Here is a 26,428-nt window from a genome sequence, read left to right on the forward strand (position 1 = left end):
AGGAAAGTGCTGCTCATTGCACTTTCCCAGGCTTCTGATCGGCTCAGCTGAGCAGCGATAGAAGGGGCGGGCGGAGGGGATGGCTCAGGGCCGCTCACTATGCATATGCATAGTGAGCGGCAATACAGGGGGCGGGGGCCCGGGCCCCCTAAGCCCCCGGGCCCCATAGCGACGGCGTACCCTGCCCCCATGGTAGCTACGCCAGTGGGTACTGCAGCTTATTGAAGTGAATGGAGCTGAATGGAGTGAATGGAGCTGAGTTCTAATACAATAACACACACAACCTGAGGACAGGGTGGCGCTGTTTTTGGAAGAAAACAACCATGTTTTTCTAATTCTGGATAATCCTTTTAAATTCTGTAGTGATGATTATGACCATAAAGTCACTACATGTGTGCGCAAACAGCCATTTTAATATCAAGTTTAATTGAACATAATAAACTGTTATGGACCTTTTAGGACTTTATGAGCAGCTACTGTATGGTCGCATTCACACGTTCCGTGTTCTGCACAGAACACGGATATGAAATGCCTGTAACGGACTCTCCCCCGCCCGGACAGCATCTGTGATAAGATGCTGGGAGCGGGGGAACTGTACAGATATGCTGTAATGAAGCAGCCGTGCAACTTTGTCATTACAGTGCGGCCCATATCTGTACAGTTCCCCCGCTCCCAGCATCTAATCACAGATGCTGTCCAGGTGGGGGAGAGTCCGTTACAGGCATTTCACATCCGTGTTCCGTGCAGAACACGGAATGTGTGAATGCAGCCTATGGCTCAAAAAAGTGTGTGTGAACATAGCCTGACAGACAAAAGTCCAGCACCTCTTTATGGTGTATTAGAATTCACAGCTTTATAACAGATCCATAATGTAAGACACCATTGTTACCAACAACTGCATCATGTGATGGTGATTGCGTCTTGTATCAGGGATTTACAATAAAGATGTGAATATAATTACATAGGAAGAAAGTGCTGGACTTTTGTCTATGGAATCCTACATATATTTACAGTGACATTTAACTACAGATTATTCCAGTGGTGTAAACACCCAGCACACACTGTGCATACATACATATATATACATACGTACGTACACATGTAGCAGCATTAAACAGATTATGCTGATGCTACAGTTCAGGTATGGTCACATGTCAGCGCAATGTGTCTAACACTGGCAGTATACACTTTCTGTAGTAGTGCTGTGTACTGCCGATACCCTGGGATGGGCACACTACAACCAACCCATGAACTAGGACAGCATCTCCTTCATACAAAAATGTGTTTTCATACTCTGCCATATTGCATATACAAAATATACGTAAAACTGTATGTGCAATATGTCAGAATAAGAAGGCACAATTTTTGCATGAAGTAGATGAGGTCCTCTGGATTTTGTTTAACACATGCATATCATATATGTGCACATTCTGTACAAACATAAAATTATATACTCATATGCCTACTGCACATACATACATGTACATATCATAAGCATACTACAGAAGCATGTATACACTATACACACATCTACACACACACACACACTATACATATATTCATACATCATAAACATACTACAGAGGCATGTATACACTATATACTGTACACACACATACAATCACTTACTTCTCATAACTAAGCTCCTTAGTTCTCTGGTCCTGACAGGTCCTCCTCCCTCACAGCCAGCATGGAGCTCCCCTGCCCCTCCGACTGCAGAGCAGGAAGGAGATGATGAAAACACTGTGAGGGGGAGGGAGACTTGGTTGCCTCCTCACACAGCACAGCAGGGGGCAGATGACAGACTGGGGCTGTAGCTTGGTGGGGAGAACAGGTCCTGTCTTTTCACCAAGCAGTGCCCGGGCCCCCCTCTGACTGACACCTTAGTCAGCAGCAGCCTCTCAGTGCTGCAGCGTAGGGCAACTTCTCCTCTCCTCCAGGAAGCTGATCCTCTGCAGGAAATGACGTCAGCTGTGGGAGAGGAAGTTGTAGCAGACGGCCTGTGCGGCACCTCCGCTATCCGGGGTATAGGGAAATAGGTAGAGGGGAGGGGGGAGCAGGGGAGGAATATTCCGGCCCAGTCACACTGGCAGAGGCTGAGAGAACAGAGCAGCGGCCGGCCGCGCTGTTCTCTCACCACTGCAGTGGGCCGATGCAAGTTTACAGCAGGACCAGCGGCCCCACTGACTGGTAATCATGGCGGCCCAGAGGGCATTTGCCCGGCCCGCCAGATTACCAATCCGGGCCTGGTCCATAGACAAGTAACTGTATGCTGTGACATGTGACATTTACACCGGACCAGAAGCAATCCCAAGCAATGAATTATTAATATCTGAGGTGAATATTATTCAGGGTATTATTTATACAGTCAGCAGGGAAAGATTAATGCTTAGTCCTAAGAGCTCAGAACTTTGAACACGAGGGCCATGTAATGCTGTATAAGTGATGAAGGCCTAGAGCAAGGATGGGGAACCTCCGGCCCTCCAGCTGTTGCAAAACAGTTCCCAACATGCCTAGAGAGTGAAAGCTAAAGCTTTGCTGGATCTGGTGCATGAGTATAGCACCCATTTTTCCCTTCCGTCATTGTTGGTGTAGAGGCTTGATGAACTGGTTGTCACACACTGACCAAATGGTATACTCTGCCTCTTTTCAGGGTCCTGGTAAGGCTTCTACTTGATGAGAGTGTCATGAGAGCCTTAGTTATGAGTCTCAAAACACGGGCGTAGCCAGATAGGTAGGACCTAGAAAGGGGATGTCTCCTGTAAGGGGACCTCCAAAGCCACCATATGGCCCCTTCAGTCAATATACAACTCAATTACGAGTCTGATGATTTGACCAGGCAAATACCAAAGCCAGGTATCCATCCACAGACAGCTGTTTTGGGCTGTTGCCCCTCATCAGTGTGGAGTAGGATTCTGATGTAGGATGTGTTGAGGCCTCTCAGCAGCCAGTCAGTACCCTGCTCTGGGTCAGTAACCCTGAAACAGCTGTCTACAGCTCAGTCTACACTCTATAGCTTAAACCTATAGCTTCTAAAGCTTCTAATTAGAGATATACATTGACTTAAAGGCAAAGCTACCTTCAAAAGGTGGCGTCAGAAAGCTGCATGTCCTTCTGACTAGATTTCCCTGTGGAGCACATGGCCTGATCTATGGAGCCGTGCAAGGACGCAAGTGACGCAATTAATTGTTTGTAAATAATATATATGTTTGTTTACTAAAACCATGTCCATGGATGTAAATCACACAGATACCATGACTAAGAACTGGACAGGTTCGAAACGTGTTGGGTTTTTAAAGATTTGAAATAAAGCTGATTGAATTTTATGAGCTGAAGGAATCCATTTCTTTCTTCTGTGCATCAGTTGTGAAGCCATTCAAATATATTGCTATTGCCACATGAACGATCCCTGTTTACATGAGGTGACAGCGATAGATTTTGAGGGAGGGGAATCGCAGCTACCCTAAAGGGGTGTTACAGGAAAAATGAACTTTTCCCCTATTCACACTATAGAGGAAAAGTAGGAGATCGGGGGGGGGGGGGGGGGGGGGGGGTTTAAACTCTATACCCCCCGCCAATCTCTGTATTAGGCCCCAGCTTCTGTGTTATGAATAGAGCCGCAGGTGCTTCCTATGGGGGTGCCTGAGAGTGCCGAATGCAGCGCTCTTCCGGCTTACTCAGCTGTTTCCTGCACTTCCATAGGAATGAATAGAGGTGCGGGTCACGTGCTGCACCTGCCGCTCTATTCATAATGAGCCGATAGGGGCCCGGGGCCCGATAGGGAGATCGGCGGAGGGTACAGAGGTCAGACCCCCCGCAATCTCCTACTTTCCCCCTATCCTGTGAATAGGAGAAAAGCTAATTTTTCCTGGAATACCCCTTTAATGTCTTTACAGGACTAATCTAAGTATGTGCTTATTTTACTTTATACTTAATTTTTCTATATGTCAGCTTTTGGGAACACTTTGTACAATTGGATTTGCCAATGATAGTTTTTCACCCCAGATATGACGCATGGTTTGCTAATACCACTCATGCAGTCTGACCTGCAGCAAATCCAGTCAGTGCTTATATATTTAGACTAGGCCTACAAGGCCCAAAATGGTAGAGTTGCACTGCAAGCATAACTCTCTATACCTAGTTGATAACCGTCTCTATTTTCGCAGGACCTTCCGGTAACCGGATTGTGAACTTTCTCCAAAAATAGCCAGAAAGGGGTCAGTCAGAAGGAAATGCAGAATGGGGTGACACTTAATATATCCTGCCATTTGGTTTCCTAATGTTGATGTGAATTATTTATATCAGACATTCATGGCATATCCTGCATCGGAATACTCCTTTAAATATTCATACCTGAATGCATATGTTGCATGAATGGATGTGCAATGCTGTGTACTGGAATGATCAGTATACTGTATATAGCAGCGGTTCCAGTCTATACGTCTCCTCTTAGGGCCACTTAGCTAGTGCTGACTTACGGAGTGTTTTACCTCTGTAATCGCTCATTAGCTTCCATAGATCCGAGGATTTCCTCTGGGCCTTCCTCTGAGTGCCGGGCGCAGAGATATCAGGAAATACATGGACTGCGCTGTGTTACTACTGCAGTAGCTTTACCTGAATTATTAATGTAGTCACACTTTCATGGTTTCTCAAGTTTTGCTAGCATAGCACAAGATATCATTGATGTATCCTGAAAGATGACTTATTAAGCTCATTTCCACTGTCTGATTCCCCATCTGTCGTCATATTTGCAAGTCATTCCCAGCAAAAAACTATTCCATTGAGATATATGGAATAGATTTTTGGGTCTAATTTAAAGGGGAAAAACAGTTTTTTAAAGGGGGCACTTCCATTCTCAAGGGATGGCTTATGAATAAAGTATGGAATAACTTTATGACTTTATGAATAACTTTATAACTTCTGAGACCCCCACCGAAAAAAGGGGTGGCAGCATTGATTTAGCTGTGCATAGAGCGGAGGTGGGCCCACTGACTGTTGAAACCACTTTAGGGGGTACTCTCTAGAAAATAAATAGTTTTTAAATCAACAGGTGCCCAAAAGTTATAAAGACGTGTAAATTACAGTGGTACCTCAGTTTAAGAGTAACTTGGATTGAGAGCGTTTTGCAAGAAGAGCTTACAGTTGTACTTTGGTTTAAGAGCATTGCTTTGGTTTAAGAGCTCCCTGTACTGGGTGGGAGGGGGAGGGGCATGGTCTGCATAGTGGGGTCTACAGCACTGTACTCTGACCCAGGAAGTCTCCCTCACCTTCCAAATCATAGCAGATCCACTTCAGGCTGGGGCTTTCATCAGGGGACAGGACTGTGGAGGTAATCTCTCCATAGCTGTAACCCCTCTTTCCCCGGACAGAGAGCGCTGCATTTATGTACTCACATATGTCCTGCTCATTCCTTCATGCTCCCTGCAGTCTCTGTCAGCCCTTGTGTTTCCCATTCTCTCCATTCCTGCTATTAAGTGCCTGCACTTACACTCAGCGATACATAATGCTGCTATAATGTGCCTGCACTTACATTCAGCCATTCACACTACTCTATTTAAAATTTCTGCCTCTGTCCTCCTGCACAGCTGTGTGATTATCATTTCCTCATTGGTCCATGCTGAACACACACCCCTTCCCTATTGCTCTCATGTGACCACACAGACCTCTGACAGCAGCCCTGCTTCTCTATTCTAGCCTGTTGTACTACATTACGGGGATCTTCAGCTCGATCCTTTATCTACAAACTGCTGCTGTTTTTTCGTGTTTATATACCTACTATACATTATACACCACATGCTGATTGCTATACAGTACAGTACATTTTAAAATCTCAAGCCTTCTTGCACTTATCTGCTGCTGTATGTTCTGCAGGAAGTGGTGTATTCTTTCCAGTCTGACGCAGTGCTCTCTGCTGCCACCTCTGTTCATGTCAGAAACTGTCCAGATCATTAGCCAATCTTTATAGCAAACCTCTCCTACTCTGGGCAGTTCCTGTTACGGACAGAGGTGGCAGCAGAGAGCACTGTATCAGACGTGAAAGAATGCCCCACTTACTGCAGGACATACAGCAGCTGATAAGGATGGGAAAGACTTAAGATTTTTGAATAGAAATCATTTACAAATCTTTATAAAGTTCTAATACCAGTAAAAGCAAAGTAATACATTTCTCCAGAGCACCTCTTTAATAAAGTTTCTTTAATCACATAAAAAATGGAAAATGTTGCACCTGTTTTAAAAGCACGAGTAGACATTAGCTAAAAATAGGCTGGTTATTAAAGCCTAAAACACTTGTGGTATTAAAGGGGTTATCCTAAGATTAAGAGTATCCACTGGAGTCCAATCACTGTGACCCTCGACGATCACAAGAATGGAAGTCAAATGTCTCCTGAGTGAATGGAGCAATAGCATGCATCGATCCCTAATCTATGGGACGTCCAAACATTGCCAGGTGCTGAGCTGACAATGAATGAAGTAATGGCTGACAGAAGGTTTCTACTCAGGGGACTGAACCTATGCCTCCAATACACTGCATCATTCTTAACTTAACTATTCTTAACCGGTGGACACTCTGATTCTCACTATTTATGGTAGGACACTGCATTTATTAATTTATTTATTTCTGCATCAATTGAGACACGTGTGTTATTTATTCATTGCACCCTTTTGGTGTATGTATTTATTATATAGTATCTACACATAGATCTCTGGGTACCGTATTTAGCACTTTAGTCTACCTTTTTTATCTAAATTATTTACTCATCCATTTACCAGTGTCCATCTGCAGCAGCCCCCTCACTGTATGTTTGTCATTTTTAACAATTTTGTCAGCCATGGTTCATTGTGTATTTATTTATTAATTATTTCGTTATTTGTTTGTAATTTTAATAAATAAAATTTATATGTTGTAATACATCAGAGGTTCAGTTGTTTCTCTATTGGTTTTTAGCTTGCTACTAGAACCCGAAGTTTTTTTCATATACTTTACACCCATTCCCCATACATTAGAGTAATACAGGTAGTATCTTGTATGGTGGAGCTCTACAGACTTTATATATGTGTTATCATTCTTAACTACTTGTGGCATTTACAGTTCAGTATATATTTCTGTATTATAACTGGTCGTTGGTTTTGTCATTGGCCTTATGCTTACCAATGCTCTTGGAATCCCTCCAATAGTGTATGAAGAACTATACCTACCATACCATACCATAAGAGCCACACAGTGTGATGGCAGAATAGCAGTATAACACTGCTATACAGTTCTGCCACCATGCAATGATTTTTTTACTAATTAGATGCAGATACTGATACTACATTTTTTTGTTTGTTTGTTTTTTGTTAAAAATGTTGCACCTGTTTGAAAGCACAAGTAAACAATAGCTAAAAATAGGCTGGTTATTAAAGCCCAAAACACTTGTTTTTTTATGAACACTTTCTATTTTCTAATTTCTATTTGTAATTTTTTTAATTTTTTTATTTTGCCCGAGCTTCTCTTAACATCACTTAGGGCCCTAGTACATAGAGTGATTATCTGGTGAATCAGGCCGATGCGGGCAGATATGGCTCCATGTAATAAAGACATCAATCAGCCAAGAATTGAGTAGTTACTCGTTTGGCAGGTGATTATTGTCTTTTAACATGTTTAAAAATCATTGGCCACTGATCGCGCATCGCTACGTGTAATAGCTGATGCGCAGCTGACTGCTTATGCGAGGCTAAAGAAAATGATAAAGACATATACTTTCCTACCCACAGTCCCCCGGTATCCTCCTGTTTCTGTGATTCCCCACTCACCGCTGCCGCCTCTGGCACTTCCAAGCCCATCTATGAAGTGACAGGCCACACAGCCATTCACTGGCCGCGGCGCTGTCCTGTCTCATGATATCGGGCCATGTAATACAGCCTTTCGAGCACAGGTGTCAAACTGTGACCTCCATCTGTCAATGTGGATAGGGATAAGATCATGAGTGTTGGGGGGGGGGGGGGGTGAGAAACCGCTAGGGTCAAGCATGACCCAACGGCTATTCGGGTCCCCATTCTTCAGATCATGAGGGAGCCTCTCCAGTTGAACCCCCAACAATCAGATATGTAGATATCCCCCTATCTTGTGGATAGGTAATAACTTAGTTAGGAGTTAGGAGAAACTCTTTCAATTTAGACCAGACAGTCTAAGGGCCCTATTACACCGAGCGATAATCATCCCTCCTCCCCACCCTCCTCATCATTAGGAATGCCATTGGAAAATTTTCTCCTGTCTGAACATTGCACAGGTGCCTTAACGATCCGGCCCATGTGCCGGGCTGACACAGCTGATGAATAGTAGAAAATCTGCCTGGAGCATTCCTAATGATGGAGAGGCCAGGGACGAGGAACAGAGAGGGTGTGCCAGCCTAATGCATACACAATCTAGGCCACGGCCGTTGGGCATGGGCTGCCAGTTTAAAAGTAGTTTTTTAGAACAATAACTGCATCACCTGCCAAACGGACCCCAGGACAGATCAGGATTAAAAGCAGCTATCCGGAGGTTTTAAGTGGTTTGAGGGGGTCAGATTGTGGGTACAGAGTCGCTTTGAGAACAGTCTAAGAGCTGTAGATTGTTTACACTAAAAATCAGACGGCTTTCCATAGGAGAGGAGAATAGGGTTGTGTCGCAGTATTCTGCACAGCAGGACAGGAGCGATCCTCTGCAATGAGGAGCTGCAGATTCTGCAGAGTTTTAATGTTGCGCTGCTTCATTCTGAATATAGATGGGAGGTTCGCAGTTGGACCCCCACTGATCAACAAGCAATGGCATATCCTTTAACATGACATGAAGCACCTTCAATCCCTAATTCAAGTTACTTGTTTTCATCTTTAAAACCAGAGTATGCAGCTTTTTGCAGGTGCTAATCTTGTGCCAGCGAGTGTGATTGCTTACAACGTAAAGGAACCCCAGGTATCCATGGAAATGAACGATTTCCCTGGCACGGAGTAGTCATTGTATGACACATAACATATCAACCTACGTGAGTCACTCATTACAAATCCAACTCAATGGAGAACAATTTAACTAAGTAAAATTACCAAACGATAAATCCGTTATATATCCGGAGACGTACGCAGTCACAAGATGGGAGCACAGTGTATTGTGTTTCCATATTTACTAGATGCTGCCTCTGGGGAGGACATTATTCAATTATATGGTTTATATAACAGTCTTTTATGTTATTACTTTGCCCTTTAGGCATCGGAAAGTCACTGTGAACTTATCGCAGACAAGATTTCCTGTTTGGCTCTTTGGTGTAGGACGATGATTGCCACTCAAGTGCTTATCAACCCTCAACACTTAAAGTTTTTTTTTTTTGGCCCCAGGGGTGATCCCAGGACCCCCATGATCAGAAAAGGCTGCAGCATCAGTAACTGCTCTGCCCATGGGGCTGTGGCCGGTATTACACCTCACCCAAGCTTAGTCCAGTCATACAGGTACATCTATATGGATGGCACTGAGACTAGGCTAGATACATCTAAGAAAATAATGCTGGGTGTGACTGTGAAGGTGACTTACCTGGTAAAATTATTATTACTATATTAGTGATTATAAATTAAAGGGGTACTGTATTGAAATGTAAAAATCCAGGGTGGGTGGTGGAAACATATTTAATAAGCTATACTTACCTGTCCCTGTGCCCCTGCAGTGCAGAGTCACCAGCTTAGTCACTAACTGGCTAAGCATGCATTTCTGAGCTAGGCTGTGACGTTGCAGGACTGGGAGCTACAGGAGGCTGGTGGGTGATCGTGAGCGGTAACACTGTGGGGGCACGGGGACAGGTAAGTATAGCTTCTATAGCTTCTAAGGACAAAATATGACTGTGGCACTCCAGGCTTTAGTGCAAAATCATGGTGAATTTTCACCACGATTTTGCACTAAAGCCTGGAGTGCCGCAGTCATATTTTGTCCTTATCTACATATACACCCTTCGGATCGGGGGGGAACAGCTGGAACCCAGTACTCACCCACATTTAGAGTGCCGCACATATTGAATTGCCTTCTATAGCTTCTAGCTATACTATGTTTCCACCCCACCCCCGCCTGCCGGAGTTCTACTTTAAGTGACAAACGTTACCAAGTTTGAGACTTCACTCTTTCATGGTCATTTCCTCATTTATTTTCTGACTGTATAAAATTAGCACCCAGGCTCCACCTAGTGGTAGCAATAGGCAGCCAAACATTTTCCAGTTTGACTATGCATATAATTTGGTACACTGTATCAGCATATAATATCTGCCAAAAAGTTTTTTTTATTTTTTTTATTTTTTATAATATGTAACAAGCTAATTTTGCAGAAAAGATTTGACTTTCAGGTAGTCCTGTCTAGGTTTTCCTAACTCTGGTGCAACCTTACAAACTACTGCACAGAGCCCCCAAAAACTATGCCTTATGGAAACTGTCATGGCTGCCAATAATGCTCGTCAGGTTGGTAGTCAAACCTCTGTTAGACCTAGGTAACTGAGGAAGAGCGGAATATAATAGTAACAGAATAACACAAGTTTTGTTGTGTTTTGTTTTAAAGACCTTACAGTCACAAAAGTTCTCTTTGTAATAAACTGGACATAAGTAGTATCTGCTTTATGCGCACCCTTTTTTTTAAAAGGGACCCCCCATGAAAAGGTCATCATAGTTTTCCCGCTGCTGGGATGAACAGTGATCAGTTGTGATCGACAGAGGAACCTTGCAGCAAGTGTTTAATTTACCTGTAGCACCACCACAGGCAAAATAAGGTATTACATGGTGTCCACTAAAATCAATGTCCTGCTGTGTAATGTACAAATGTACTAATCCTCCCAAGAAAGAGAAGATCTCTGCTGAGGCCAATTTATGCAGTCTATTAATAAGTGATTTCCCCTCTCTTAACTCCCCATGCTTTTATCTCTCCCAGGGGAACAGTAGATAAGGCATGGTAAAATCCATTGTGTCCCATCAATTTTTTGCTTGACTAGAAAAGCCATTAATAGTCTGGGGACCCCCTTAACCTCCATCTATCTACTTTGTATGACCAGATTTGGACTTGATTCATAGAGAATCCACCAGCTGTTGCAAAACTACAATTCCAATCATGACTGAACATTCTTTGGCTGATGGGAAATGTAGTTTTTCAACAGCTAAAGGACCAAATCATTGATAGCACTATCCATGAGTCAGTTCTTCTTGGAGTTTCCAGTGTTACATAGGTTTGTTACCGTTCATCTTTGCAGTTTTTCTGCATATATGAGCACATATTCTGCCATATATTGCACTGATGTATGTCTTGCTATTGCCATAGGCTTGGGCTGGTACCTTGTAAAAAGTGAGAAGTCATAGCATTTGAATCCAAAAAGTCTACAGTTTCCTAGGCCACCATTCCTTTATCTGGAAACTATCAGCAAGTAGACTAACAACTGCTACTTTTGCTGATGGTAGAAGGTGAATACATAATCCATGAGTTAGTAAGCTGGGCCTTGGGGAGCTCTTTATAACATTATACCGCTATGCACTTTAAAATAGTATAGAGAAGAGGACCAGATCTGTCATCAGCAGCCTGCCGACATATAGGAGAACAGATTTGTCATCAGAAGCTTGTTTGCATATAGAATATCAGATCTGTCATCAGCAGCTCGCATAGTTACTAACATCTTGGCAGCCGAAATAGTCCTGCCCTATGAGCATCTAGGAATCAGCCAAGGGGCTTGCGTATTCCCATAAAATAGCTGATAATGGTCGGGACAAAGACCCCCAGTTTGGGTCGAAACGTTGCACACCTGTACCCTGTCATGTGAATAAAAATCATGTTGCTTCTACTTGGATGCTGCAGGAAATTCTTCTGTGCTAAAGTAGCAGTTAACAGAATTATAATGGAGCCATATGGAACTTCCAGTACTTATCAGCTGCTGTATGTCCTTCAGAAAGTGGTGTACTCTTTCCAGTCTGACACAGTGCTCTCTGTAACCCCCTCTGTTCATAAAAGGAACTGTCCAGAGCAGTAGCAAATCCCCAAAGAATGCTCTTTACTATGGACAGTTCCTGATACAGACAGAGGTGGCAGCAGAGAGCACTATGTCAGCCTGGAGAGAATATACCACTTCCCGCAGGACATACAGCAGCTGATAAGTACTGGAAGACAGCATTTTTTATTTTTTATATTTAATAATACTGTTGTCTTATATAGCAGTGGAGCCTATGTGATCTCTCAGATACAAGAGCATGGGTGTAACTGCCTTCTCTGCACCTCCTATATTTATGCCCCTGATCAAACAACTACTTGTAAATTAGTATAATTCTGCCATTTAGCTTCTCTACACAGCTTACATTATTATTCACAATGATAATAAGACTATATGGGTGATAATGCACTATAAAATATTAATGAAACCTTCAGGCAAAGCAATAACGTTTCTCCTTCTGCAACTTAAGGAAATGGCGTCATAAAAAAATTATAATTATCAAGGAAGGAGAAATGGAAACGGCGGCGTTGTATCCAGCCTTTCTGTTCTATAAGGAGTGTCAGCGAGGAATTTCTGTTTACAATTTAAAATGTTCTAAAGGGGTTTCTCATTCTTGTAACAAATATAAGAAAAATAACTAAACAAGTCTGACGGATCACAAGATATTGCTACCATAGCTTTTATTTTTCATTTTCGTTGTTTGGCTTAGCTGAGCTCTGTGCGGCACAGTTGTTTTTATGCTGCCAGAGCTTGATGACTACAGTTTCTTTATATTTCTTGCATGTCCCTTTATTACAGGGTATAATTCCTTCTTGACTTGACAGAGGACAATGCTGCCATGTTATTGATGTGTTGTTTTGGTGTCCAGGATATGAAACACCCTGTCTCCGGAGAAAGGGAGGGAACGGGTAGAGTCAGGGAGGAGTGAATTCAGACAGAGAAGAGGACAGAATGTGTGACAGAAGACAGGTTACCACCTAGATTGTTTTCCCAGCTCGGAAAACCATTTTATAGTCACTTCGCCAACATGACTATGAGGGTGTGTGCACTAATATCAAGCATAATAAAACACTTTAATGTCATATCTTTATAATGTGTGCTTGTCTTTAAATTTCCTTTAAAAACGCATTTTTTCATTGGTGGGTAGTGTCAAAAAGGTGTGGCCTAGGTTACTTTGTGTTCTAGGACTGCAGCTCCCCTCTTTATCATCGCCTCTGCCCACCCCCAGCATAATGAGCTACTCTTACATCGCTAGGCCATGCCCATATCCACCACAGTCACCATGCAGTGCAATAGCCGCGGCCTCAGTATATTGCCTGCACAACGTATGTAGACCTCTGGGGGCAGAAGCGGGTATACAGAACCAAGGGCACAGGGCACCCGAGGCCACACCTCTTTGACACTATCCACCAAGAAATAGTCCCCATCCCTTGTGCCTGAGGGAGGCCATTCGACCCTCTGCCACAAGAAGACACCCAGTATTATACATATCATATTGAAGGCAGGGGGTCTTATCTAAGGGTTAAGTTTTCCTTATTTATATTTTCAAGATATTTGGAGAAGCCTGGAGCCTTACTCTCCAGGAAAAGATTTAGTTCTCTGCGGGAGGAAGGCAAAGGATGATGAGAGATATATCTGTGTGTGGGTGAGTAAGTGTGGATCACTTAACTATTACTGTGAAAAACAACTCACGCTGAGTGAGTCATGGAGGGAGGAAAGCTGTAATAGTCACGACACACCTGTGTAGCGCCACAACCACTCATTTTTACTGAGGAGTAAAGTAATAGTGGGAAATAGCTTAAGAAAAGAGTACATGGGTTATCGGCTGATATATGTCACCGAAACTGCTAGTTCTAGAACAATACTTGTCAAGAACTGGATGTGTCTTGTGATTTAAGGTGATATACCATTATATTTTAGTCGGCTTCTTGTTTTTCTTGCGGCATTGGACAAATGTGCACTGCAAACACGTTGTAAAGGTTGCCTTACCATGGGAAGAAAGAGAAAAGGGAACTGATCAAAATGTGTTTCCATATCAGAGATGTGGTACAGTGCATCACTGCTCACCTTAGATTTGCTGAGCCTGGTGCTCTTGCACCCAGCCCAGTGAATATGAGTGTAGCAGCGATGCATATAGTACTGTATGCATTGCTGCTCATCCACCTTACTTGCACAGTGAGCTGATCGCACTGCCGGCCTGCCATAGAGCTCTTTGCTTAGAATCACTTTAAAAGCACTGATATAAAAGACTATAAAAGACTGATTGTTGTAAAAATTGTTTCCCACCAGACACTATCCTGGTACTGTAGTATGGCCAAATGTTGACAGACCAAGGGATGATCTTGCTGGTCCATGACTTTGCATGCATTTGTCAGGTAGATTTGTAAATGGTTACAGGTGTAGTCTAATCAGATACTGGATCTGGCCACAGGAGGGCGTAAAAGTGCCTCCCTTGCTGCCATAGACAGAGACTCTCAGAGACTACTTTTGGGTAGTGTACCTCTTGGTGAGAGATCCTTGACATGTCTTTTGTGACACACTTGAAGACATTTTGCCCAGTTGGCTTTCAGTGGGGACAACTCACTGGACTGAGAGAAGCGGGATGGCTGTAGGTTGTCCTGACCAAGCTATTAGGAGAAGTTGGGAACAGTGGTTATGTGAGGGCAGACAGATACATGATGAGTAGGTCCTGTACACCAGATCACCAGTAGTGAGGATTGTATGATCTGCTATCAAGCACAAGCAGCCTCCACAGTTTCCTGGTCCACCATCCAGACACATACGTCTCCTTCATCCCACTCCCTGTCTCTGCGACCATTTTCAGGGGCTTGGCAGAAGAAAATTACGCATTCCGCCATTAACAACAAGCCAACATACCTTAGTCTGCAGTAGTGTCATAAACAAAAAGCGTGGACTGCTATGGACTGGAACATTTAGCAATGAATCCAGGTTCTGTTTGGGAGCAGTTAGACTTCAGGGCCGGTGTCAGCACAGGGGTCATCTGGGTAGGTGCTGGGGCCCCAGTGTCTCCAGGAGCCCAGAGAGAGAGAGGGGCCCGGTGTTCTGATGTTCAGCCCCCACTGTAGTGCAGGGTAAGCAATGAACATCAGAAGACAGAGAAAGAGCAGGACCTGTTCTCAACCTAATAACAGTGTGGAGATCAGCTGGGCAGAAAGGAAGAAAGCTGAGCTGTAAGTTCTGTGTGTGTGTGTGTGTGTGTGTGTGTGTGTGTGTGTGTGTGTGTGTCAGTCAGTGAGTTAAGTGTGTGACAATCAGTAATGTGTGTTTCAGTCAGTAAGGTGTGTCAGCCAATGTGTGTTAGGCAGTAATAATTATTATTATTATTTATTTGTAGAGCGCACTTAATTCCAGAGCGCTATACAGGTAACGGGGGTAGCAAACAAGAACATTACAAGATCAAAACACATTACATGAAGGCAGATGGCAGACTAATACATGGGGAAGAGGACCCTGCCCGCGAGGGCTTACAATCTATAAGTAATGTGTAGAGATGATATGTACGAACCAGAACCATCGTCATTTGACTCCCGCTGCCTTCCCGTTCCGTGGGGAAGGTGAAGACAGCCTGAGTACCGCTTGGAAAACAGGGATTTGTACGAACCTGAACCTCGGCCCTGTTCGATCATCTCTAGTAATGTGTGTGTGTCAGTCAGTAAGGTGTGTCAGTCAATGTATGTCAGCCAGTAAGTGTGTGTGTCAGTCATTAATGTGTGTCAGTCAGTGTGTGTGTGTGTGTGTGTGTGTCAGTCGGTAGTGTGTGTCAGTTGGTAAGTGTGTGTCAGTCAGTAATATGTGTCAGTCAGTCCGTGCGCATCAGTGCGTATCAGTCAGTGTCAATAATGTGTATGTCAGTAAGTGGCTGTGTCAGTAATATGTGTTTGTGTATGTTAGTGGTGTCTTAAGTGCGTAGTGTTTGGATGATGGGTGCATAGTGGGTGGATGATGAGTGCTATGCTACATTAGCTTTTAGACAGATATCGATGCTGCTGTGTGAAGTTTTTGGTTAGCTCAACTTTGCTTGAACATTGCCCACTCTTGCCATTCCCCTCAGCAGTATTCAGAACATACCTTTGTTATCTGTGTCTTTTTTATTTCCATTAAAACCACCTTCAGTTGGGCTGGGAATAGTGCCAAGGAGGTGGGGCCTAGTGTTCCCTGGGTGCCACACCTTACTGTGCAGTATGCTCCTTCTTTTGCATAATTAATAAAGCGCACGATACATAAAGTACAGTGACACTTGGCAATGTTAGGGCCTAGGGATTGCTAGACTCCACCTCCCTGACACTATATTTCTGGCTTGAATAAAGCCTTTTTTCATGAAAGTAAAACCACAGATACAGGCAACAGAGGTATGTTCTGAATGTTTTTATATATATTGGTATAGCAGTGGCTCCAGCGTGGTACGCAGTCAGTGGATGACAGATTCGCTTTATCTATTCAGATACTAATTTTGGGCTGTTGAACAATACTTGCAGGAAGTTGCCATGACAACAGAGGTCACTATGACTTTTAATACATCATCTTATTGCCAGCAAGCAATGGATTAAAGGGCTTATCCAGTGCTACAAAAACATGGCCACTTTCTTCCAGAGACAACACAACTCTTGTCTCCAGTTCAGGTGTGGTTTGCAATTAAGCTCCATTCACTTTAATGGAACTGAGCAGCAAAACCCCACCCAAGCTGGAGACAAGAGTGGGGCTGTCTCTGGAAGAAAGTGGCCATGTTTTTGTAGCGCTGGATAACCCCTAAGAGGTGGTTCAAAGAAAAAAATGTTTTTAAATCAGAAACTCATACAGATATGCAAATTTCTTCTTTTTAAAAAATCTCACGCTTTCCAGTACTTATCAGCTGCTGTACGTCCTGCAGGAAGTGGTGTATTCTTTCCAGTCTGACACAGTGCTCTCAGTACCATGACAGGAACTGTCCAGAGCAGGAGAGGTTTTCTATGGGGATTTGCTCCTGCTCTGGACAGTTCCTGACATGGCACTGAGAACACTGTGTCAGACTGGAAAGAATACACCACTTTCTGTAGGACATGCAGCAGCTGATAAGTACTGGAAAACTTGAAGTTTCTGACACCAGTTGATTAAAAAAAATAATTCTCTGGCTTACCCCTTTAAGACATTCCCCATAGACATCATGACAGTTTAGTGAATGGCATGAGCAGGCAGAAATGTATAACATTTACCAACTCCAATACATATGACAGAATCAGGGGCGACCCCTGTACTTTTCCTGACTTTTTGTTTGTTTTCCATGTTCGGCCATACAGAACATTTAGAGGCATGCTCTCACATTTCGGGTTTATGATCTCGGTGGTGCAGCGCTGCAGGCAGGTGTATAGTATGTTATTAACGCCGCACATTCCATAATTGAATCCACTTTATTTTCATTTGTAAATTACTTACCTGGATCACGCTGAGATTCCACGAGCCGCTATTGTGCTCAATCCAGACGGCTCATTCTACATCAGCAGCAAAGCGGCTTCTCGGCCCTGACGGCAGAATGACGGCATGAATGAAATGTTTTTAATCTGTTTCCTAGAGATTGTCTGCAGTGGACTTCTGAGATGTATTATTCATCATGGCCTTTACCTTACATTTCTCTGAAGCTGACTGCTCGTTCGGATCACAAGCCTTGTATCTGGGCACTTTATAACTAGACGCTTCTGCATCGAGACATTCCTCTGTTACTCCTACTGGAAATGGAGCAATAAATTAAATAAACTGAATGTTAACCTATGCATCCTCCTGACCGGACTATACTCAGCCATATTGTAGTATACCCAATTGACAGGGGGGAATAGTTACATCTAGTTTTTTAATTTATTTATGGATTTCCAGGAGGAGTAACAGAGGAATTAGACTTTCAGGATTTTGTAAAAAAAGATATAATCATGGCTTAATAAAAAAAAAACATTTTATAACCTTCTTATATAGTATGAGGAACATTTATGAAGACTGGCTTATAAGTACGCCAGTTTTAAATAAAGCCCCACCCCCAATTGCCCCACCAGATTCACTAAGAGGCGCGCATCTCTTAGTGAATCCGGCCTGACTTTTGCCTTGCCGACCCTCCCACCTGCTCATCCGGTGAGTGGGGGATACGGCCAGTAGCGGATTACAATAGGTCCTTTTCGGGCGGTAGCCCGGGGCCCTGAGCTCCTGGGGGGGCCCAGACTTATACTTTTAGTGGAGTATGGTCCCTAGCTACAGGTTTGCCATGATTTGCAAAAAATTCATGTTTTTTATCGCAATTTTGCACAGATCAGGGCATCATGACATTATGCCTCCTGTACTACGAACACTACGCTAGTGCTACCATATGTACAGTAGGCAGTAGGGTGGTGGTGAGGGCCCAGGCTTGGTGAACAGCACAGGGCCTATGGTAAAGTTAATCCGCCCCTGGATACGGCTGGAGTTTGCCAGGGAGAAGGGGGCGAATCAGTGCCTTCTCCCTGGCGTATACCAGTGGTGCAGGCTTTGGAAATGTCCCCCCTTATGTAATTACATACTAGATAGATATGTTCTTCAGTGTTTAGCCCTGTCCTAGTAATGTAGCGTCCCTGCAGTGTTCAGATACATAGTGCACACATATAGTGCTACATAGAACCCACTTGCTAAATACATTTAACACATAGTAGATATTGTTTGTACCCAGCTTGTCCAAATATTGCAAGTTTCATTGCCCAGTTTACCTTCCCCTATAGCGCCCATATAGCCAAAAGTGCCACCAAGTGCCTACACTATTCTGTTCCCATTCAGCCACATATGGTAGTCAGAAAACATTGTGGATAAGAATTGTACAAACCTTGGAGGTCTCGTAGACCCAAAGTTCCCTCTACGAATATTGCGGCCCTTAGGTCAGACTGCACATGGAAGAGAGGCCTGTGTTCCTGAAATGGTTTCATCTCTTCCCCTCCATTGTCCTGGTGACAACTCTTTGCACTCTGACAATGTAATGTAATGTCATCATATGGACATTTTGATGATCCACATTTTTGTCCCCATCCTAACCCTCCATGCTCTTTTCTGCTCCTCAGTATCCCAGCACCAGGCTCTACAGAGCCACCTAGAGAAGCCATCTGGAAATGCAATCCTCTGCAACAACTGCAACAACGCATGTAAAGGAGAGGTCCTCCGGGTGCAGAATAAATATTTCCACATCAAATGCTTCACCTGTAAAGGTAAGAACCTTCCATTTTGCCCTGCAGCAGCTGGGGAGCCACAGGCTGGGGAGGAGCACAGGCTTAAGTGTCACTGTCGTTATAACTTTCAAAATCTAAATCAACAGTAGATGTGATATAAAGCAAGTTTGCAATATACATTCATTTTTTTTTTGTTATCATACTGTAAAACAAAGCTGTACTTACCAGAAATCCAGGTCCAGTCTCCTGAAGACAGATTTTCTGACTTGTGCAGGTTGTAGAAAAACAGACTAAACCCAGGAATTCCGGCCAGTACAGAGAGTCACGGCTCAATGTGTCTGTCAATCACACGACTGCCTTCTCTGTGTAAGCGCTCATATGACCTGGGATACACGGGACTTTCTGTTTTCTGACTCTTTGAGAAAAAAAATAGTCAGAAAGCAAGAAGTGTCGTGTTTTCCATGATAACTAAAAAATAAATAAATTGTAAATAAATGTAAATTGCAAACTTGCTTTATATCACATCTACTGTTGATATAAATTTTGAAAGTTATAATGTCAGGGATGCTTTACATGATGCTTTGTTGTCTGGTCAAGATTTGTGGCTGAAATAGCATATAAACTGGCCTTACTGGTATATCTGGCTCTGGGAAAGCTGGGTATTTACCAGTCTAAGCAATAATGTTTGACATTGCATCTATGAAAATGTGGATCACCCAGCTTTCCATGGACTCCTGATTGGTAAATCTCTTGCAATCCCTTCTCCTGTGCCGCTGCATAGTAAATCAGTCTATGCAACATTTGTGGAAACTTCACTGGCAGTTACATTGGTTGTCACCTGGCAGAAGAAAACTTTTGTGACCTGCTGACCTGTGATGCGAACCAGAACAGGAATTGGTAGGGGATTGGACTGGTATGGATCCCTTTTATATAATTGTTTTTTGTAACCACTGACAATATAATTACTTGCACAAATATATATATATATATATATATATATATATATAATATACATATATATATATATATATATATATATTTATTCTTTTTTATGTATATATATATATATATATATATATATTCTTTTTTTTTTTTTCTTTTTTTATATTTTTTAGTCTCTTTCCTATTGAATGGAATCTGTCCCCCCTTCATGCGTACATTACATGTCACTGATGGGCTGAGCCCAGAGACAGACAGGTTACTGAATCTCTCCAAAACAGGATCCATCTGTGCAGAACCCAACAGCCGAGTGACCTTTCAGATACAGCGCCTTATTGTACAGTATGTGCACATCACATCCCTTGTGTCCCGTCATCTCGTGCACTGGGGCATTTCATCATAGAACCAGTGAGGGAATATTTCCAGCACAACAAACCAGACCTCATAGTAATAACAAGGACTAGAATACAGGACAGCATTACCAATCTGAATGCGATGTTACTATGTGAGGATCTGTAATATTTATCCTGTTGTCAGGCACAGAGTAAGAAGGAGGGATCAGTTATCGCCCCTTATCTTTCATCGAAACGTCCAACATGTGCCAACCAAGAATATCATTGGTAGGAGAGACTGGAACTTTTCCAGGTTCTAGTTCTGTTGCCAATGAAAAAGTTTTACAACTATTTAATTTCCTTCTTATTGCTGTCGGTGAATGGAGACCATCTAGCTCACAGTGAGAATCTGAGAACCAGTAACAGTTCATCCACATGAGTTTGTGCTACAGTGTTTCCACTCATAGGGCTCCTATGTATAATTTCATGTTATTAGAGAAAATGTAAATTTTTTACATTTTAGGCTATGTTCACACTGCGTAAAACAGCAGCTGTTGTTTGACACTGCAAACAACGGCTGTGTCAAAAAAAACGCCAGCTGTTTTACATGTTCCTCCGGCCGATGCTGCCATATGGGCCACAGGAACATTATTTAAAGCGACTCTGTACCCACAATCTGTCTCCCCCAAACCACTTGTACCTTCGGATAGCTGCTTTTAATCCAAAATCTGTCCTGGGGTCCGTTCGGCAGGTGATGCAGTTATTGTCCTAAAAAACAACTTTTAAACTTGCAGCCCTTTGCCAAACTGGTGTAGCCTAGAATGTCTGTGCATTAGGCTGGCACAACCTCTCCATCCCTCCTCTTCGCCCTCCTCATCATTAGGAATGCCCCAGGCAGATATTCTCATATTCATCACCTGTGTCAGCACGGCGCATGGGCTGGATTGTTAAGGCACCTGTGTAGTGTTCAGACAAGTGATGAATAGAAAAAACCCTTGTTGCCCTCTATTATACAAGACGATTATAGTCCGTAACGGCAGATATCAACCGAATACGGTCGGTAATCGATTAGTGTGCCTGAAAATCAATGGTTAATTGATTTCTGGGCACACCCATTGATTTGCTGAGCCTCCCTTGATATCTGTTCTAATGCATGTTAGCATTAGAATAGACAAAATACTTGGGGAACCTGTGTCAGCATGGCATCACGGAGCAGAGCACACAGCGATTGACAGTTATATTGACTTGCTCTCCTACACTGTGCTGCGGCTGCAGTGCTACTGACATAGGCCAATACGTCAAGTGTGATAGCTATTTTGAGGCTAACATGTATTAGAATAGACATCACATCAGGGGAGGTTCAGTATGACTAACACTGCGTGCAGGTGTGCAGGGATATGTAACTGGGCTTGTGGGCCAGGACTAGGGCTTGTGCAGCCCTGCAGTTCTTTACACAGCCATTGGTGACACCGGAGGAAAACTATTTTGTTGGCAGAAATTATACAGATTTGAAAAAAAAAAAACTAAACCATCCAGTACCTATCAGCTGTTATATGTCCTGAAGGAAGTGGTGAATTCTTTCCAGTGTGACACAGTGCTCTCTGCTGCCACCACTGTCCGTCACAGGAACTGTCCAAAGCAGTAGCGGTTTTCTATGGGGATTTGCTACTGCTCTGGACAGTTCCTGTTATGGACAGAGGTGGCATCAGAGAGCACTGGGTCAGCCTGGAAGGAATACATCACTTCCTGTGTGACGTACAGCAGCTGATAAGTACTGGAAGACTTGTGATTTTGAATTAGAAGTTATATTGTCACCAGTTTATTTAGAAACACTTTAACCTGCACTGACACATTTCGACAAATGTTTACAAGAGCGGAGAAGTCTGCTATGATGTCCTGGAAGATATTGGATTTGCAGAGATATACAGGACTAAAGTCTAAACTTCACAATGAGTATAGAGCAAAAAATAGCTCAGGGGACACAGAGCAGAAGGTGAATTAAGGAAAAGCATAAGGTAATAATTGCTCATATTCACTGAACCCCCTGCAGCCACCAATGCAGTGATGCATGAAGATTCTGGTACTAAGCCTTGTCAGACAAATACACGATATAAAAACCTGGGAGGTAATAATAATTCTAGAATTATTATTCATTATCTAGAATCATTTATTAGTAAGAAATAAACTTACAACTTTACATTTACATTTACCTTTCAGTTGCCTAGCCAAGGACAGCACAGCATAACACTCAGTTCTTACTACTATGCCATTACATAGTGTTGGTGAAAGTTCACTAAGCAGACTGACTTTGTGCTGGAGAAGGATTTACACGGGTACAGAACTATAGATGGAAAAATGAAGAGAGAAGGGGTTACTGATGCGCTGGGTTTGCTAGGTGCTATTTGAGCAGACATGCAAGAAACAGCAGCAGCAAGGAAGGGGTTACACTAAGCACTGAGAGGCTAAAAGGAGGGGAGAAGGATCACACTGCATAACTGTGGACATACAGCAGTAGGAAGACTGCTATTTAGACTAAGGGAAACTTCCCTGATCTTTATAGGTGGTCAGAGATGAGAGAAAAGCCTTGATTTACCTTTGTGGATCATCTTTAGCTCAGCTAACATTTATACATCCCAGGCTTTCTCAGGCTCACTCCTTCCCCTGCCCAGAAGCTATCTCCACTTCCAGTGTTTTGTGCTTTGTCTCACCGTAACTACAGTCAAATTTCCCCTGACAACAGGCAGTGGACAGTGGGAAAGTGAGACACCTAGTGGCCAAGATGGCAGTGCGCTAGCTCAACTGAATTCCCTCTTCTCTCTGAAATAAAACATGTCTCATTTTGTCACAACTTCATCATCCATGATTTAACAATGATGGTGATACAGCTACTAGTGTCAGGGTGAGATGTGTTCACTAGTCACTATTAATAGTGAACTTTTTTCCCCCCTTCTTTTAGTTTGCAGCTGCGATCTGGCCCAGGGTGGATTCTTTGTACGGCAGGGAGATTACATATGTACTCTGGATTATCAGAAACTCTACGGAACAAGATGCTTCAGTTGCGATGAGTTTATAGAGGGAGAGGTGGTGTCTGCACTCGGAAAAACCTACCACCCCTGCTGCTTCGTATGTGCTATATGCAGGTAAGGGTGGTCTTTATGGTGGCCCTAGGTTAAGATTGTGCAGAGGGGGCAGTGGCACTTCTCAAAAAACTTTTTATCAGTAACCATTATGGAACCATACAACTTTAACACAAGGAGCAGTTCTAGAATTCATAGTTTCCTTTCCACTAATATATACATCTTCTGTGTTCTAGAAACCCATTCCCTCCTGGTGATCGTGTCACTTTTAATGGCAAGTCATGTGTGTGCGAAAAATGTACTGTCTCCCCCACTGTTGGCAACAGCAATTTCTCCATCCAGTCACTGAGAAGTAAGTTTTTTGTTGGTTACTTAATATTCCTATCCCAAATATGTATCCCCCCTCCCATAGATCCTGAGAAGGGGTTGGCTTGTTATTGTCCCTTGAATCAACGGAGCATGCCACACATGCTTGGTCCGTACTCCATTCAGTTTCTATGGGACTTCTGAACATTGCTGAGCACTGATCCCACTGATCAGTTTGTTATCCTATGGATAGCAGATATCTTCTTGACATAGAAATAGCCCTTTAAGGTATAGCGTATAAACAAGAAATTAATCCAGGATTAGAAAAAACACAGCTGCTTTCTTGCAAAAACAGCACCACCCCTGTGCTCAGGTTGTGTGAGGTATTACAATTCAGTTCAATTCCCTTTAATGAAACTGAGCTAGAAAACCCCCCCATCCAAACTGAGGACACAAGAGGTGGTGTTCTTAGAAGAAAGCAGACATGTTTGTTTTTCTAAGCCTGAATAATTGGGTGGTCACTCAGGAGTTAAATCCACTTTTACATGCGTTTTATTTACTGTCCCAATGCTTTAAAATAATAATAATAATAATAATAATAATAATAATAATAATAATAATGATAATTTATTAATCAGTTATGCAGGAAAAAAATGTTTAGTGTAAAAAGCATCTATGCAGACCTTGGCGTCTCCATGGTTACAGACTACAGCACACCTTGTGTAGTCAGGTCCATCAGTTTATTATCTTGCTGGTGTACGTTTAACAGAGAGAAGGGTGTTACCCTAATAAAGTTACATTAGACTTCACAGGGTTTGTCTACACAGAAGATAGATTAGGCTAGCTGCTTCATTTTTATTTTAGATGCATTGGAGTAATAAAGAAGCCTTGGTTGCAAAGGTTATCATAGCTTTTAATGTCACTTTGACAAGCTTAGCACTGCTACATCAAAACAAAATTGTGTGGTAGATGCCCATACTGTATATTACAATAATACTCCAGGGAAACCAAAGGTCTCTACATCATCCCCTAATGGTAGTATAAGGTATGTTCACATACTGCAGATTTTCTCTGCTGCAAATTGTTAGCAAATTTAGAGGGGATGAAAGGGTAAAGTAAAACCTATATATTATATTCAACACCACATAAAACAACAACAAAAAAACTAGTATGTGTTAATTGTAGCATGTATTAGCCATTAGGATTCTAGATAGGTTTAGCTGGATGAGGTTAATGGAGCTTCAGTAAATGGATCCAGGGAACAAATGTTTGGTGAGTGCTGGGAAGCAGATGTGGAATGGACTGGGGGCACAGCGGGGGGAAGTTTACTAGATAAGTCATTAGATCTCACACACACACACAGAGCAGGGATGAATTGGTAAATATGTAAAGCCTACTGAATGACATGTACTGTACACTCTGCGATATATTATCTGCAAGCCTGGTGCTTATATTTTTATAATGCTATGCAACTGCTCAGCATTTTGCAGAATTTAGATCCTATAATACAGCCTCTGATCCTTAAATGTTATGTAATCTTTTAGTTGTAATACCACAGACAACCTGAGGACAGGGTTGGCGCTGTTTTGGGAAGAAAGCTGCAAATGTTTTTTTTTTTTTTTAAATTCTGTAATGGAAGACATACAGTCAATTAACTGTGAGCTTTCTCAGGTTATACCATAAATCTTATACCATCAGGCTAACAATTACCTTTTTTCCACCATTTACAGACTGTGGTGGATGCGGCCTGGAAATAAAAAATGGTCAGTCATTGGTTGCCCTGGAAAAACATTGGCACTTGGACTGTTTCAAATGCAAGACCTGCGGTGTCCACTTAAAGGCGGAATATATTAGCAAGTAAGTATTGGTGCATCACAGACCAACATGGGTTACTGATCCTGCATTATAGCCACCTATGGCTGCTGTTAAGTCTTATTGTGTTGTCTGTATTGCAGAGATGGGATTCCTTACTGTGAAATGGACTACCATGCTATGTTCGGCATAAAGTGTGATCACTGTGAGAAGTTTATCACCGGCCGAGTGCTCGAGGTAACCCCACCAAGAAAGTAATTACTATAGATTATGGTTATATATTCATACAAGCCCCTATAGCACTGGACTGGGGTCACTATAATCTATAGTCATTGACAATCAACTCATTACCCACCTTTATGGTAAGCCGACATGGACCATATGCACTGCAGTTTCCTAGCAAAATCTGCAGCGTATCTTTCGCCGACATATCATAAAAGTTGGTAGCATAGATGTAAAGCTTGCAGGGGGGCACAGGTGTCAGCAGTGCAGATCCACTCAAATAATGGGGCCCCCCAGGTTATAGGTCCTCTTTTATTGGGTTTGTGTAGAGGGTAAAGAATAGATAGGGAGTGTGCTGAAAAAGTGAGGAGTCAAAGATATGTCGGCAAAAAACTCTGCTGCTGAGACGAGTCATGATTGGAAGACATGGTAGTCTAAACTGGAGGGAGAAGAAAGGGAAACTGAATTACTCCATCCCCTGTAGTCACTGGATATGACTGCACTGTAATCATATATACCTGGTTTGGGGCCATTTTGGTTTTGGATTTGTTTTGCCCCCACTGTGTTGAACCCCTTAGGACAGTATGATTCTGATGGGTGGAATCGATACCTT

The 26,428-nt window shown here is 42.8% G+C and overlaps 1 protein-coding gene across 10 annotated transcripts in view; it reads left to right on the forward strand.

Moving 5' to 3' along the window:
* Window positions 1-26,428, forward strand: part of ABLIM2 (actin binding LIM protein family member 2) — a 122,565-nt gene that overhangs the window by 38,120 nt on the left and 58,017 nt on the right. For all 10 annotated transcript variants that reach the window (XR_011363921.1, XM_069977371.1, XM_069977373.1 and 7 more), the window contains exons 2-6: window positions 19,023-19,166; window positions 23,355-23,538; window positions 23,712-23,827; window positions 25,512-25,638; window positions 25,737-25,830. Coding sequence is in view for 9 of the 10 variants with exons in the window: in XM_069977371.1 (XP_069833472.1) it covers window positions 19,023-19,166; window positions 23,355-23,538; window positions 23,712-23,827; window positions 25,512-25,638; window positions 25,737-25,830 (665 nt within the window). In the remaining variant the exon portion in view is untranslated. The remainder of the gene's footprint in view (window positions 1-19,022; window positions 19,167-23,354; window positions 23,539-23,711; window positions 23,828-25,511; window positions 25,639-25,736; window positions 25,831-26,428) is intronic.

The sequence above is a fragment of the Dendropsophus ebraccatus genome, chromosome 7, assembly GCF_027789765.1.
Source record: "Dendropsophus ebraccatus isolate aDenEbr1 chromosome 7, aDenEbr1.pat, whole genome shotgun sequence".
Taxonomy (NCBI): Eukaryota; Metazoa; Chordata; class Amphibia; order Anura; family Hylidae; genus Dendropsophus; species Dendropsophus ebraccatus.